Source organism: Numida meleagris, chromosome 27, assembly GCF_002078875.1.
Source record: "Numida meleagris isolate 19003 breed g44 Domestic line chromosome 27, NumMel1.0, whole genome shotgun sequence".
In the NCBI taxonomy this organism is placed as follows: domain Eukaryota; kingdom Metazoa; phylum Chordata; class Aves; order Galliformes; family Numididae; genus Numida; species Numida meleagris.
Genome location: NC_034435.1, coordinates 2,155,068 through 2,170,746, shown reverse-complemented (window position 1 = coordinate 2,170,746; position 15,679 = coordinate 2,155,068). Strand labels below are relative to the sequence as shown.

At 51.2% G+C, this 15,679-nt stretch overlaps 1 protein-coding gene across 3 annotated transcripts in view; it reads right to left on the bottom strand.

Moving 5' to 3' along the window:
* The window catches only part of REXO1 (RNA exonuclease 1 homolog), a 35,379-nt gene extending 20,402 nt beyond the window's left edge, over positions 1 to 14,977 (bottom strand). The window contains exons 1-2 of one of the 3 annotated variants that reach the window (XM_021378546.1): positions 14,701 to 14,977; positions 1,970 to 3,750 (exon numbers count right to left, since the gene is read on the bottom strand). In XM_021378546.1, the coding sequence (XP_021234221.1) occupies positions 1,970 to 3,750; positions 14,701 to 14,863 (1,944 nt within the window). In that variant the 5' untranslated portion in view covers positions 14,864 to 14,977. Of the gene's footprint in view, positions 1 to 1,969; positions 3,751 to 5,339; positions 5,479 to 9,874; positions 10,096 to 14,700 lie in introns of those variants that run through there. The other 2 variants (XM_021378547.1, XM_021378548.1) reach the window with 2 other exon arrangements.

The window sequence follows — 15,679 nt, the reverse complement described above, 5'->3', positions numbered from 1 at the left end:
TGCCCCTGCTCACTGCAGGCCAGTTGGACCAGACAACCTTTAAAAGATCCCTTCCAGTTCAGAAAATTGTCAGATTTTTCCAGCTGATCTGCACTCAGCTTTGCCTGCAGCCCCCAGCAGAGCTGTGAGCGGAGCCAGGACTGACAGCTCCCAGCTCCGGAGCTGGATGGAGAGCTGGGATGAGCTCCTCCCCAGCAGAGCTGCGCACATCACAGGGCGCTCTGCAGGAGCACTTTGCACCACATCACTGCACTCTCAAGGAACTCGCTCAGCCCGTTAATTCAGTTAGTTACATCCCTAATAAACTCTCTCACAGTTCTCCTTCCGAGTGGACAAGTACCGCGCTGCTCGCATGAACCTTCCCTCCAACAAGAGCTGAGCTCGGACCACAGGGGCACCAGCTACAAAATTATCCCCTAAACAAACCCAAATTCCCAGCGAGCAGTGCCACCCTCCCAAAAAGCTGCAGGGAAGCAGGTCGCTGCCAAGCACCCCCCTCTCAAAGGACCTCTACACTGCAGTGCAGAGAACAGGGCAGAATTAAAAGCTCAGTTTAATTTTAGGATTATAAGATAACGGGTGTGCAAAGGCCAGGTTCAATAGGATGCACAGGCAGCTGAGCAGTGCCACTGCACACCTGTGATAACAGCAAAGTGCTCAGCCCCTGGTTTGGTGCTTTCGGAATTCAGCCTGTTTTGAGTATGCTCTTATTTGGAAAGCTCTGTATGGAGAAGTGTTTCCCACTGTAGGTTATGCACCCGTGCAATATTTTCACTTAAACTGGGTAATTGGAAGAAACGAAGCCAAAAATAAAGCTGCCCTTCCTAGCTGAGAATTACACTGAAGAGAGGACAGCTGGATTCTAAACAAGGGAAATCAAGCCATGCTTGATAGATTACAGATACCTGCCTTACACCAAGGCACCCCACAGCAGGGCTAAAAGGCCCTTAGCTGGCAGCCAGGCAGAGCCCTACCAGAACGGATCACTGCTGTGACCGCAACAGAGAGTTCAGCAAAAAAAAAAAAAAAGCTTTAAAGCTCCAGCTTTTCTGCCCAAAAGTTGAGCTCTGCTCCCCACGCTGCAGGGCCCCGCCAACCTCATCCTCCGCTTACAGCCACGGGTGGGAGGATTTTGTTCGTGGCCGCTTCACCCGCCGAGCTAACGGAAAAGCCCCCAGAGCAGCAATGATTTCTGATGCAGTTTTGAGAAAGAAGAAAACTCCAGGAGCCATCGCACCAGGAGAAATTGGTTTTCAGCCACGCGGCCGCAGGGCTCCTGCTGCACTCATCCTGCCCCTCCTCCACAGCAGTAACCCCCAGGGGACACCTGAAGGGTCTAAGCTGGACCACACCACACAGAAGCATTTTTAGGTAAATGCTGTCTCTCTAACTCCTTATTCCAAGACCCCTTGTACCTTTAGAAGCTGTTTTACCCTTCATTTCTTACGTACGCCCCACTACAAAGTATCCAGAAATGGTGATAAATAACTGCAGTCTGTATTTAAAATGGGCAACAGCAACACAGGGAGCCTTGGAAGTGCCCATTACCGCACCAGCACCCAGTGCTGCCTCCGCCTGCTGCCACGTTCCTGAGTGTTCTACAGCAAGGAGCCACGGCACAGATGAGCAGGCCTGGATCAGCTTGGAAACACCCACAAAATACCCTGCAAAGCTGCTTCCCCAGCCATCCAGGCAGCACGGATCTCAAGCCAAACGGAGATAACCATGAAAGGCAAAGGTCTTCCACACAATGGGCAGTTAAACCCTCACATTTCACGGCAGCTTTCAGTCCAGCAGCTAAACTCAGCGGCAAGCTCCTCAAAACAGCCACAATAGGGATGAGATTCCTCCAACACGTGGAGACTCTTTCCATAGTGCTCTTCAGCAACTTGAAATAAGCAACACCGCTAAACGAAGCTGGTATCATTTCACGTGTAGATTTGAGAGAGCCAAGTCAAACAAGCATTACCTGCTTCCCCAGCCTCCCCTTGTCTTCAGTTTTCACATCAGTGGATTCATTGAAAATTCGCAGACACTCTTCCATGGGGTCTGACTCAAAGTCCAAGTCCTTCTCTAGGATGGAATAATCGATGTCATCAGACGCCGAGGAAGAAGACGACGACTTAGACAATTTAGAACGCTTCGCTTTCTTCGTCTTTTCATTTTCGCTCTGGGAATCCGAACCGCTGTCGTCACCATCCGAGTCCGAGCTCACGTCAGGCAACGTGGATGGCGTCGGTTTGCCCTTGTCGTCCTCATCCCCACTCTCGTCTCCAAAGAGGTCAACATGACTCAGGCTCTGCTGCTTCTGACCCTTCTTTGGCTCTCCCTTTCCTGCAGGACTGACCTTCTCCTTCTTTTGCTCCACTGCTGAGGCCTTGGTCCCTTTGTCTCTGTTTTTACTGCTAGATGTTTCCTTACCGTTCTTCCCATCAGCTGTCTTCAGCTTAGACTCTTTCTTGCTGCTGCCCAGCCTCTCCGTGCCTGCACCTTTGCTGACATCCTCATTCTTGCTTTTCCCTGAACTACTACTGGAACTCTTGGACTTCTCTTTCTTCAGCTCATCCACTCTTTCCGACTTGTGTTTATCAGGTTTCTTTAAATTCCCATCGGTTTTCGCTTTAACACTTTTGTCTCTGCAGTTTTTCTCCTCGCTCTTCGTTTTTAATTTTTCTTCTTTCTTGACCACTTTGTCTTTTTCTGTATTTTTACTTTTCTCTTTCTTACTAACCTCACCGAGGCCGGGCGTTTTACTAACATCCGATTTCTTCCTCTTTGTTTTGTCTTTCGAGTCTTTGCTTTTACTTTCAGTCTCCTGGTCATTCTTACCAGGATACGATTTTGCTGCTTTGGCGTTCTTCTCTGATACGTTTTTAGGAGGGATTTTCTGTGCACTAGGAAGGTCCTCCATGCCACGTTTCGCTGCCGTTTCTTTACCATCCTGAGCAGTGAAGTCTCCCAGGGCAGCGCTCCGCTCCTTGCTGGATAACCCATCGTCCGACTCGCTTCCCGAACCGGCTTTCGACGGAGAGCTAACAGAAGTCGATTTGTATTCTGCATCGGCCTCGTCTTCAGAGGAGGAGAACCTGGCACACACTTCGTACTCATCGGGTACTTCACAGAGCTTCTTTCGTGAAGGAGAATAGGAATCCTCGTAGCTAGGGGCCCTTCCCCTTTTGGACCCCTTTGGCTCCTTTGTTGTAGCTTTGCTCAAAAGCCTGGCGGAGTAATTTGAAAGCGGGTCATACTCCAAGTCAGTAGAAGGCTTAGTGTCATCGATCACATATTTATTGTTAGTGACAGTGCTGCTGTATTTTTTAGTCTGTGCTACAGCCTTGGGGACGTATTCCAGCGAGTTACCTTTAGATCGTAAAGAATCCAAAGTGTATTTACTTGACTGGCCAGCAGCAGCAAAAGGAGTAGGGTTGTAGTCGGAGTTATTATTGAAGTTGTAGCTACCCGGATTATATTCTAAGGAGGAAAACAAATCACTTTGTGTCACAGCAGCCGACACAGGTGTTTCGGAAATGAGCGAGGCATCAGAGGCCCTGAGCTCCTTTGTTGTTTCCAGCAGCTCCTCATACTTCTTCTGCTCTCTCTCAACTTCATTCTTGACTGCCTCAATGGCTTTGTTGACCAGTTCAAGCTCCAGGATGCCAGGCGTCATGTCTGTAAGATCGGCCAGGGCACCATCCTCCGCCTCCAGCGAGGGCCTCGGCAGCTCAGGGTTGTAGGGATCATAGCCCCGTTCTGGAAAGAAGGAAAAACATCGTTTACTGGCAGTAGGTTAGGTCAAATTTTCTTTGGATTAAAAATTTGAGGAGTTCTTATTCAAGGTCTACTCTCATCAAAGCCAAACACTGAAAACCAAAGCAGAAGGCTGTGCCCTCATCACTACAGAATGCACATGTGGCACCACAAGCCGCTGGTGACATTCTCTGGGCAGTGGCAGGTACATGGCTAGATTAGATTTTCCAAAGTATTCCTGGGCCTTAAGGGCTACAGATCTGTTAACAAAGTGCTCTTATTACTCACGGAATAGCTCTGTAAGTGAAATATTCTTTGGGGCATTGAAGGATAATCGCTGCATTAGGACCAGGAGGAGCTGAGTATGCGCAGAATTATCTGCTTAATTCAATGAAGTGCACGAGAAAGGACAGAGGATTCCAGTACGAGAACCGGGGATTAGGTTCTCATTTATTGATGCCAATGCCCAAAGCCCACTGAAAGCCTCCAGTATTCCTCAAAGCTCAGTATTTCCCCCAGCAGCAGCAGGAAAACGAGCCTTAGGTTGAGCGCTGCTAATAAGAAAGTGCTGCAGGTACGAAGGTGACACCTGAGCTCCACTGCAAAGAACCTCCTCTGAGACACATGTATTGGGTGGGAGAGCTCCACGAGCAGTGGAATACCAGAACACAGACACTAAGCAACCACCACCAGGCCTGCAATGCCCCTGCTCTGTTTTCTCTTCTACTGAGGTATGGAGTAGAGCTGCTGAGAAGGGAACCAGCCCCCACGGGCAGCTCTGGCAGACTTGTTTATTGAAGGAGTGCAGCAGAACCCAGCAGATCAGAAACTCCCTGCTTAGCTTCATTAGCTCCCGATGCCCTCAGAGCAAACTGCGCTTCTCTCTTCACTCACTGCTTGTCACTCACCCTTCTCTTTCCCCTCTTGCCACTGTCTCCTTGCTCCCACCCACCTACCCATCTCCCCCAGGGCATGCAGCCTAGCTAACTTCATGACAAACCGGGCTCCACTCCTTGCCCCATGCCTCACAAGAAAGCCAAGCTGACAGCTGGGACCGGCACTGCACCCAGGGCATGTATTTCCATAGCAATTAGGTGATCAGCAAGCTGCTACGGAGGGGTATTAGAGTGGCATTAACAGAAGCCCTTGCAGGAATTCCCAATTACCACTTGATTCAGGAATACAGTGCAGGCTGCTTACCCAGATGAGTTTCTAAGAAATAAGTATAGGCTCTATATCACAACGAGCCTCATGAAGCAATCATCTGAAGTACGTGACACTTCATTACAACAGCAAAGCTTAATTTAGGAAAAAAATAAAAGAAAGAAACCTTGCAGATTAAGCCTAGGGATCTGCAGGGTGAAACTCCTCCTGATTGCATGTCACTGGCTCAGCGAGGACACCACGCCAAGACAGCAAAAGGAGTCAAGAAGAAAAGCAATGAAGTTTCTTCTCTGCCACGGGCTGAAAACGGGGCTGCAGTACATTACATTTCCAGCTCGTGGGGAAAAGGAAAGGCTGAAGTTATTCATGTGAGTGTGCAGAGCAGCAGGCACCCACCTGCCAAAGGACAGGCAGGGAACTACACTCACCCTCACAGTGGAGAGGAGGCCACTCAGCAAGTGATCAGAAGCCACAGGTAAGTTATCTGCTGCTTTTTGACTTGGAACAGCTTTCAGTGCTCGTTTTATCGTAGCACCCGCATGCTACTACTTCAGAGAAACCTTTTTCCTTGCTAGAAGGACAGCAGCAACACTGTAAAAGAACTAAACAATAAGCAGAGTGATGAAAGATAGTCAGGAATCAGTTCCACCGTTCTCACAAGACGGAGGGCTTTTTTTTCCCAAAGAGAGGGTCAGCAGCTGGACTTCATGATCCTTATGGGTCCCCCTCCAACTCAGGATATTCCAGGATTCTGTATCCTCTGATCCATGAATGCCTGTCTCCCTTTGCATGTAAGAACCAGAACTGCCTAGCAGGTGGCAGAACAAGCCTCCAAGCAAACAGGAGAGTAGGGACTGGGTTAAAATAAAGGCACTGGTTTCATAAAAAACATTTTACCCTCTTGGGTCTGAAAGGTTTTTAGCAAACCAATTAGCTCCTGATTGAGCAGGGACTCTGGGCAAACACAGCATCACCTCACTGCCTTCCAACAAGCAGCTCGAGCTGGGCTCAGGACCAAAAAGGTGGGAAAAAGGAGCAAGGTGCCACGTTTGTATTTCCACTCGTTGCTAAGTGCTTCACAGCCAAGGCACAAAGAGGCCCTGCAGACCCACTGCTTCATTTCTGTCCACCTTGGGAATCATCAGCCCTGCAGCAGCAAGAAGAGCAGCACTGAGGTCTGGAGGTGTCAGCTTCTACCCTCACTCAAGAGGGAGAACTAAAGTTCAGTACAAAAGCTGTTCATGGCACAACTGAAGGCCTGGGAACCTGTTCAGAGGTCAGCGTGGGACAGCCTACAAACAAAGGTGAGGTCTGGATCCAAAGACTTGCACCAAAGACAAGCAAAACTACACAAACAAACAGCTCGTCCAAGAAAAAACTATATTAAGCACATCAGAGCACAGGGAAATTACAAGACAAACCGAGCACAGGCTCCGGTGTCCTAATAGGAAAGATGCCAGCAGGAGAAGAAACAAAAAGAACCTGTACCAGCAAAACTAACCAACTAAAGGAGGTAGCTGCAATTGCTTTTCTCATGTACCTAGGTATACATACATCTCAGGATCGGGTTTTCCATACTGATTGTCTGATGCTCTGTTCATCTACGCACATTTCTTTCAGTGGAAGCATTAACAACGCACGAGAAACTCTGAGAATGCTGGCGGACTTTGAGATGTGCTGGTAGAAGAGCTCTTTGGGAGGGGCACAGTCCTGGTGGGCTGCAGGCTGAGCAAAGGCGGCCTCTTCCAGGAAAGGGCTTTGTCATTGGGCCCCATGCTGCTCATCGGGACCATCACCTTTGGCCACAAGGCGTTTGCAGATCACGTGGTGGAACCATATGCAAAAGGGAATTTTGTACACGTGGAGAGCCCACATACACACAGATCTGCACAGACAGAGAAATGAGATATGCTGCCTGAAATCAGGCCGCCTCCTCAGGGGCTTGGTTTTGCTGCTGGGAACCGAGGGGACGAGAGGACCTCGTGCCACAGAGACAACCACTGCACGCACACACACACACACACAGCCCTTCCTGAACCTGGATGCACAGAGCAACAGAGTCATCGCCAGCTTCTGCACTCACTGCTTTCCACTTCAGCATGAAGGTCCACGTGGTCAAAACAAAAGATCACTACAAAACGAAAGGTGCTGCTCCTGCTGCTCTGGTACAGCAGATGTCTGCGGGATCTTTGCTAAAGCAAAACGAGGGGCATCGCTCAGAGAAATGCCTCTTTTGGGATGGATGCAAAACGGAGCCTCCATGTTCTCCTTTGAGAACCACGAGATAATGAGCCCTGAGATGACAGCTCCTCATAGGACTGTAAGCTGAGCTGTGATCAGGGCCCTCTTTAAAATGCAAACTATTTTAATAAATTAACGGACCTCAGAAATAGGGAACGCTCCCTCTGAGAGGCAAAAAGGCAAAGTTAACACCGACACTACAAAAACTGAGTGCACAAGAATTTGTGCAGCACCTCAGGGAACCATTTACTTAAAGCAGAAGACAGTTGTAGAAGTCATCCAAACCAATCACACTGTAATCAGCTGCTTTGGCAAACAGCACATGGAAGCATTAAAAAGAAAAAAGGATTCTCCTAAAAAGCCAAGGTGGATTGTTTTCCTGGTTCTGGTCATTTTGCTTGGGGAAAATGAGGCCTCAGCTCCGAGGTGGAGCTGGGTTATTACAGAGCTCTTGGAGCCAGGGATTCCCCACTGCGTTCTGGCCCTGCTGGTTTCTGCAAGAGGCAAAGGCAGCAAACAAAGGCTGACACAAATGAGGAGCGTGAAGCATTCAGCACGAGGTCACCTGTTTGATGTTAAACTTACTTTACAGCGAATCATTCTGCAGAAAAAGATGACTTTTTTTTGGAACCAAGCACCCTAGCAGAACACACACTTCAGATGCTTTAAGTGCACAAGGGCCCGAAGGCGTGGTGAGTACTGGTCAGTGCAAGCCTGCAGCTTTTGGGAGAGGCACAGGACGAGGTTGTCAGCTGCTTCCCTCCAACAGGAGGCCAGAGCTGCTAAGCAAAAGGGAGACAGCAATTAGGAACTTGGCGTTATTGCAATTCATATCTTGAAATGGATGAGTTTGGTGGTCAAACTGCAGGCTGGCACCAAGCAGCACCATGCCACGCTTACCTGCTGCTCAGAGCTGGTACTGAAAGGTGTGCTCAGCAGAGCTGGGGAAGGTGGAAGCTGCTGGGACACCTCTTTGGGAAAATAAATAAAAATGAAAGCCTTTTTGATTTCAACGCTGTCAGAACAGCTTTGTTAGCTTCACAGCTTGCCTGTGTTTACCATGCCGGCGCTTAGCGAGTGGACGAGCTTTGAGATTAGCAATAAATTACCACCACTAGAAAATTATTTAAAGCTTTTCATCTAAAGCTCCTCGGAAAAGACAGCACAGAATGTCCCAAAAAGGCTCTGCCAAAGGGCTGAGCTTCTGCTGCTCTTCAGTACTGAGCAGGGCAAATGCAGCGAGTTTGGGGCTGAGCTCATTGGTGAGCAAATTTCCAATGCTTAACGATATCCAGCTACTAGGAAATAATTAACAGCGAGATTTAAAATAGTACATTTCAAATAATTATTCAGAGTAAACGGGCTAGGAGGGCAGGTAAGAGGAGCTAAGAGAAATATTTCCTCCCCTTCAGTGAAACCACAGCCCTCACGATTTCTCGCTCCTTCTTTGTAAATGCCAACTTTAATTATTAGAATTAAATGATAACAGCACGGACAGCTTTGTACTGGTGTAGGGACAGCAGCAGAGCAAGGGCTGGGGGTCTGTCTGCTGCTCCCTGTGCCCCCTCACGTCTTCACTCCCTTAGAGGTATCTGAGGCTGGAGCTTCAAAGCCCGTTCTGAACCAACACCGTCATTTCTTGAGCAGAAAAACACAATAACAAAAAAAAAAAAGAAGCGAAAACGAGAAAAGAAAGTCTGATATTAGCAAGGCCAAAAAAAGGCTGAGCCGACATCCCTCGCTGAGACAAAACCTGGTGAGGTTCTGCCAGATGCCAGGGGCAGTGCAGCCAGCACGGCAGGGCTGGGGACACCAAAGGGACCAGAGCTGGATCCTACAGCAGCACACACTTGTTCTGTGTGCAAGGAAAAAGACGGACCAGAAAGCATCCCCACCTCGCTGCTCCGAGCGGCCGATGAAAGTAAGGATTACTTCGAAGTTTAAATACCAGAGCGTGGCTGACTTTCAAAGAACGAAGGAACAAAGAAATGAAATACTCGGAGCGTTCAGGTGCCTTCCTTTCTCCCTGTTCAGTTCTGCCTTACAAAGGCATTGGAGCAGCGTGGCCGCAAGTAATTCTAGCCCTGACCCTCCACTCCCTGAGTTCTGCAGCCTTTCTCTGGCTTGCTCGAGATAAGTTATCTTCACAGCACCTGTCTCACTTCCGGAACCATTTTGAATGAAGAACTCCCATTTAAGAAGCCAAAGAAAAAAAAAAACACAGTGCTACTCGAATACAGTCACAACCGGACATTCTGAAAAAGCAAAGTTTTAAACAAAAAAGATGAAAAGAAGGGCGCCTTTTCAGCTATATTCCATTTCAAAGCTTCAGCCGTGACCTACAAAGGACTATCCCCAAAATCTAAACTGGTTTTCAAACCTGTCCAGCTTCAGCTCACGCAGAAGCCCAAATTAAAACTCTGCAGCTCCGGACGACTCAGCCACCTGCGGCTCCGCGCCTCCAGCCAGAGCACTGCCCACTTCCCAGCATGGCTTCTCTCTTAAAACACCATGAAATACAAATCCTCCCACAACTCAACCCTCTGGAGCAGAGCGTTTGCATGGCCCGTGGATTTTAAACACGGACACAGCTCCAAGGAGCGAGGCCTCATGTTAAATGAATGGCGACCACGTGAAGCGTCCGGAGGAGGCACCTCGCCACGTCCTGCAGCCCGCGCAAAAACACGAGCTCACCTTGCAGTCCAGAACTTCAAAGATTTACCTGAGCTCCCTGCGGTTACTAAATACTGCAGGTATTTGTTCATGCTGTACTCGAGGCTTTCACTATCTGCTTGGCCCAGCGAAGGTGCTCCTCCGGCGCAGGCTTTGGGTGCACCACGCTGACCGTGTGCTGACACAGCACCTCTGGGCTGCGGCGATCATTAGGGCAGGACTTCCCAGCCCAAGTCCCGCCTTCCTTCACCCTCATCTCCTCTAAAGTCAGACTGGTCTGCTCTCCAGTTTCTGCGGGGCCTTTCTGACTCTTTCTTCCCTTTTTAAAGCACCGCAGCTGCTGTCACCTTGGGGGACTTCTGGTCCCCGTGATGAGCACTGCACACGTTGCTTCTTATGAGCGGGGTGGTTTCCCGAGCTGCCACGCTGGGGCTGTGCAGAGCAGTTCCCAGGGGCCACCCAATTCCTCCCAGTGCTCCCAGCAGCTGGGCACAGGGCAGAGGGCTGGCATGGCATGGCTCCCTGGTGTGTGCAAGCTGCTCCCGGTGCTGCTGTGCTGCCACAGGACCAGCACGGGGCTCCCACACAAACGCTTTGGCAATCTCCAGACTGGTGAATTTTGTTTTTCCCTCCTCCAGCATAAAGGCAGTGCCGCAGCATCTGGCTTGAGGAGAAAACCAGAGGAAGTGTTTAAACGTCAGGGAGGATGTTCCACGCTGGAGAAGGAAATCCTCCAGAAGCAAAGGGATCCCTGCAACACGCAGAGGGGAACACAGGGAGTCTGCACAATGCCAGCACCTCCAGGATGTGGGGAGACCACTGCACCCCGAGCATCCCAAATCCTCCCAGCTCGTCGGAGCAGGGCAGCTCCACTTCCCAGTGTGCTGCAGCTGAACGCAGAAAGACCTCAAGTCAGCACTCTGCCCCACAGCCCCCAGCAAAACCCTGACACGTGGAGCAGCTGCGCGCCCACTCGCAGCCAGCTGTCGTAGCCAAGCATCAGTTCCATGACAAAAAACCTCTAACTTGTGGAGGGACGTTACACTGATTTACATGAGAAGACCCATCCTGATCTCACCCTGACGTGCATTTTCTATTTTTCATTTCAAAACTCACCGTTAAGAACACCCACCGGCAGCATTTTGGTAATTACCGTCCTACACGCTAATTAAGAAAAGAAATATCTCAGCCCCAGCAATGTCCCACGCACAGCTCGTGGAGGGAACTCACCAACCACCCCACCTGCACTCGGGAAGACACCAAGCCCTGCTCACAAGTCCCACTCCTGCTCATTCCATTTCCCTGTAGCAACGGCAATAGTAACAAGCTGATCTTGCACTGCAGCTAAAGGAGGGATAACACCTGTTAAAGACTTCTTTCATTCTGTACACGGTGCAAACCTGCATGGCACTAGATGTAATGCAAAGGGAAGCCCAGCCAGCGTTGAGAGGCTGCTCCCACAGAACCAGGATTTACCAAAACACGCTGAGGAGGAACCTGGCATGAACAGAACACAGCAGCCTTGGCCCTATAGTGATGCACGGGCTGAGGATGACCAAAGTCAGGTCTTAAAGAGCCACTTCAGGTTTCAGCAAGTATCATTTTGCATAGTGCTTCACACACGCAGCCATCCCAAGCCGCTGGTTTTAGACTGAAGAAGGGCAAGATGGACACTGCCGAGCCCTTGCTGCCCTGGGGGTGGCAGCAACAGAACAGAGCAGATAAGCCCAAGGACTCTGCAACTGACTCAAGCAAACAGCAGCCAGGCAGCATTAGAGCAGCTGAGCTGTGGGCTGGGCAGCAGAAATCACCACGAGGTGAGGAGCCGTCACCGGACAGCACACAGTCACCTTCCCAACACACCATCAAATCTGAGCAGCAAAGCTTTGCCCGTCCAAAAAGAAAACGTGCACTGCAAGAAAGCTTCAGACCACAGGAGAACGCTGCCCAGCGCCTGCCAGCACGCGCTGCCCCACAGTGCGGTGCTTCAAGGCTGAGGGCCTCGCTCCTCCCACCTCCCAGCAGCACTGGGATCAGCGCAGACAAAGAGCAGCTGGGATCTCCAGGCCTGGCTGCAGCTTTCTGCTCCAGGCTCAGAACCCATCCATTTCTCAAGCATCTCCTGACAGCACCTTCCAAAGCCACCGTGCCTGAGAGCTGGGTTTCCTTGCGGTATTTGTGAAGTGCTGCATTATGCTTCTTTTATGGACCCAGGCTTTAAAGAGAGACCTATTTTTCTCCTCCACAGCTCTTGAAGAGACGCTTTTAGGACGGAAGGCAGCTCTTCCCTCCCACTTACACAGCCTGCTTTCAAAGCACTTCACACACGTTCAATAATCTTTTCATCCTGCTCTGAAGCAGGTGGACTTCAGTCATTTCGGAGATGGAAAAAGCGCTTCAGCCGAGTCAGGGTTAGAACTTTCAGCCTCCAGATCCCCAGCCCTGCACAGGCTCACGTCCCACTTCCCAGCCCTGCTGAAGGAATAAGGATCATGCGTTACGAGCACTATGCTCCTCAGCAAGTCCAGAATGGTGACAAGGAGATGGGGGGACAGCACTGCACCCCTCTTCTCTACCCCTCTGGGTTCCACCTGGCACACGTCCCCAGCCTCCACCACACCTCCACTCCTCAGTTTTCAAAAGCCACTTCAAAGCTACAGAAGATCTACCAAGAGTTTTGGGGTTATTGCCAGTCCTAAGGTGATCCTCAAACATCAAAGTGAACACCAGCCTGGAATCAATATGCTTCACAGGCTGGTTCTTTAGATGTTATCCTTTTTTCTAGGCTCTCTCCCCCCCCCAAAAAAAACCCCCACAGATCTGCACTGCAGCTCTTGGTGTAGGTACCACCTGCTCTGGTTAAAAAAAAAAAAAAACGTTTTTAAAGCGTTGAGCACTGCAATTAAATAGGTCAAAAATGCCCAAGTGCACTGCAACAAGGCTACTTCAAAACAAGAGAGGCAGCCTCGCTGGCCGGGAGCAACCTGCTCTCAACAAGATGGTTGCCTGGCTGCTAGCGAAACGACGACACCCCCTAGTGTAGATCTTAAATACATCTCCCTTGCTGGACCGCCTCAGGCAGGGGGAAGGACAGGATCTCTGCATCTGAAGGCATCGAGTGATGCTAAGCCACACCAAGAACACCACAGAAATTGTCCTATAGACGTCAGGCACCTTACATGGCACCTCAAGTCCCTCCGGAAGGTCAACACTTCGCAGCAGCTTCACCATTCCGTTTCCATCTCTCGGCCTAAATTAACACAGAAAAGATGGCTGAAGCTCAACCCTGAGCTGAGGCAGAATTTGCAGAGCTGTGGGTGCAGCAGCCACGCATCAAGTGCCAAATAAACGTCTCTCCCACCCAAAAAACACTGATTTCTGGGTCACTAATGCATCCAAGCCTGTATTAACATGAGCAGGATTTCCTCCATCTGCCACTCACGTTCAGCTCTTGCATTAACACTTTTTACCCAGTATGAGAAGCTGCACAAACTTTCCAGGTGCACCAGGAGGTTTTTAACTAAAGACCAACCTTCACTTCCCCATTTCATAAGCAAAAAAACCTGAAACAATCCAAAAAAAAAAAAAACAACATAAAAACACACCACCAGATTTATTTAGCACAGCAGCAGCATCTGTTTCAGGAGGCAGAACAAAATGAGCAAACCTTGTTCCAGAACTGACAGTGTGCAGATACATAAAGGCACCGAAACAATATGCTGAAAGGTAATGACAGCATCAAGCACACAGAGCATCACCTGAAATGAGCTCTAAGGGAGCTTTCCAGATCCAAGATGCAAAAAGTGTTGGCTTTATCCTATGGTGTGTGTCTGACTGTGACAGCCCTGAATGTGCTGCTTTTATTTTAAATTAAACCACTGCCACGGTAATGGGGAGGATAAGAGGAATTATTAATCTTCCAAGTTGATGAAAAACTCAAAACTTGGTTTTGACAACACGGGCTTAAGGTCTTTAAGACCATCTACGCTAGCTTTAAAAAGAAGAAAGCAAAAAGCATTCTTCTAGGGAGAAGAATGCAGGCTTTTCTCTACAAGAAAATAAGCAGAATAATGACTAAGGAAAATGACGAGAGATGCTGGAAGAACTGAGCAGAACAATAGCTATCTTCTCCAGCCAAGCTCCATCTGAGAAAGCTGGCAGTGCTCCACGCCTCGCTGAGTCCCTTTTGGGGCTCCCCACAGGACGCCCTAGGGCAGGACCGGCCCAGACACCACCTGCAGCACCGCGGTACTACGGGAGGGCTGTGCCAGCGCACCAAGCAGCAGTGGGTCAGAGGCTGCCACGTAAGCTGGGTGCCTAGAGGAACAGGAAAAGGAACGGGAATTGAGCTGCCCTCCACGGCATAGTGATGGAGGCAGACTGTCCTCGGGCAGCAGTTAGTTCACAAAGCCGCTCCTCACTGCCCCGTGGGGTCAGGAGGCGGATGCGGGGTCATAGGATGCCCTGGGTCGGGAGGGATGCAAAGCCCCCAGCCCTGTGCCGTGGGCAGGGCCATCCTTCCCCAAACCAGCGGCCCAAAGCCATGAACGCGCGCATTCCCAGGGCTGTGGGGCACCCATCCCTCTGCACAGCCTGGTGCAGGGCCTCACCACTCCGAGCGTGTAAAACTCCCTCTCCCTGTTACTTTTTCCCCAGCATCACGCCACCGCCCCTCACCCCATCGCTCCAGGCCATAGAAAGAAGCCCACCAACTGAAACCAAACGACACCAAAACGCCGCAGCGAGACCCCCCGGAGCCTCTCCCTAAGGCAGCGCAGCCCCACCCGCAGCCTTCCCCCGCAGAGCCGCTCTGGGGCACCGGGGGCCGGAGGGGAGAAGGGAGGCGGGGGGTGGGCTCCGCGGCCCGGCCCGTACCTGCGCCGAGGCCCAGCGCGACGCCCGCCCCGGGGGCTCCGCACCGCGCCGCCGCGACCGGGGGGTGCCGGAAATGGCAGTAGGGCCGACGGCATGGCGGGCCCCCCGCGGCGGTGAGGAAGGGGCAGTCGATGCCGCGGAAGTACCCGGTGGACCGCAGCATCCCGCTCGGCCGCGGGGCGGAGAGCGGAGACGGCGCCTCCGCCTCACACCGCCGCCATCTTGGAGGCGCCGGACCCGGCGGCGTCAGGACCCCTCGCGACGCCGCTGCCCGCACAGAGCTGTCCACGGCGCTGCCTGAGCGGGGAGGGAAAAAGGGCGGGAACGGGCGGGGAAAAGGGCGGGAACGGGGGGAAAATGGTGGCCGGCCCCTCCCTGAGCCCTCGTGTTCCTCCACACGCAGAGCGCGGACGCGCGATGCGTACAGAGCAGGGGTTGGGAGGCTGGGAGCAGCCCGCAGAATGGGGTGTGGGGGTTCTGGTTGGCAGCGGGTGCAGGAGGAGCTCAGGGAGAGGTGGGACACTGCACTCAGCCATAAGCGTGGGTTTGGGCGGTGCAGTGTGGGGATCTCAGAGGGTCCCTCCCCACACGAGGTGCTCCGTCACAACTGTCACCTCTCACACTCCTACGGAACAGCGTGAAGTGTTAGAACCATCGCTTCACCTTTGGGAGAGGGGATACAAAGTCCCTCTGGGATGTCACCGCTGAAGAAACAAGTGAACGACCATAAGGACAGCGGTGTTCATCGCTCAGACATTTCGTTTCCAGAACTCTCTGTGGGCTCTCAGCTCCGTACCCGGTGCTGCTGTCCCCTTGCTTACAGTGATGGTGATGGTGTCTGTCACCTCAGTGGTGACAACTTTGTTTTAAAGCTGTAAAGAAATAGTAATCATCCACTGGCAAAAAGTGTCGTAGAGCGGTTGTTTCCAAGTCCAGAGCGGAGGCAGAAACATTCCCTGGAAAACTGTTCCCACTTCCC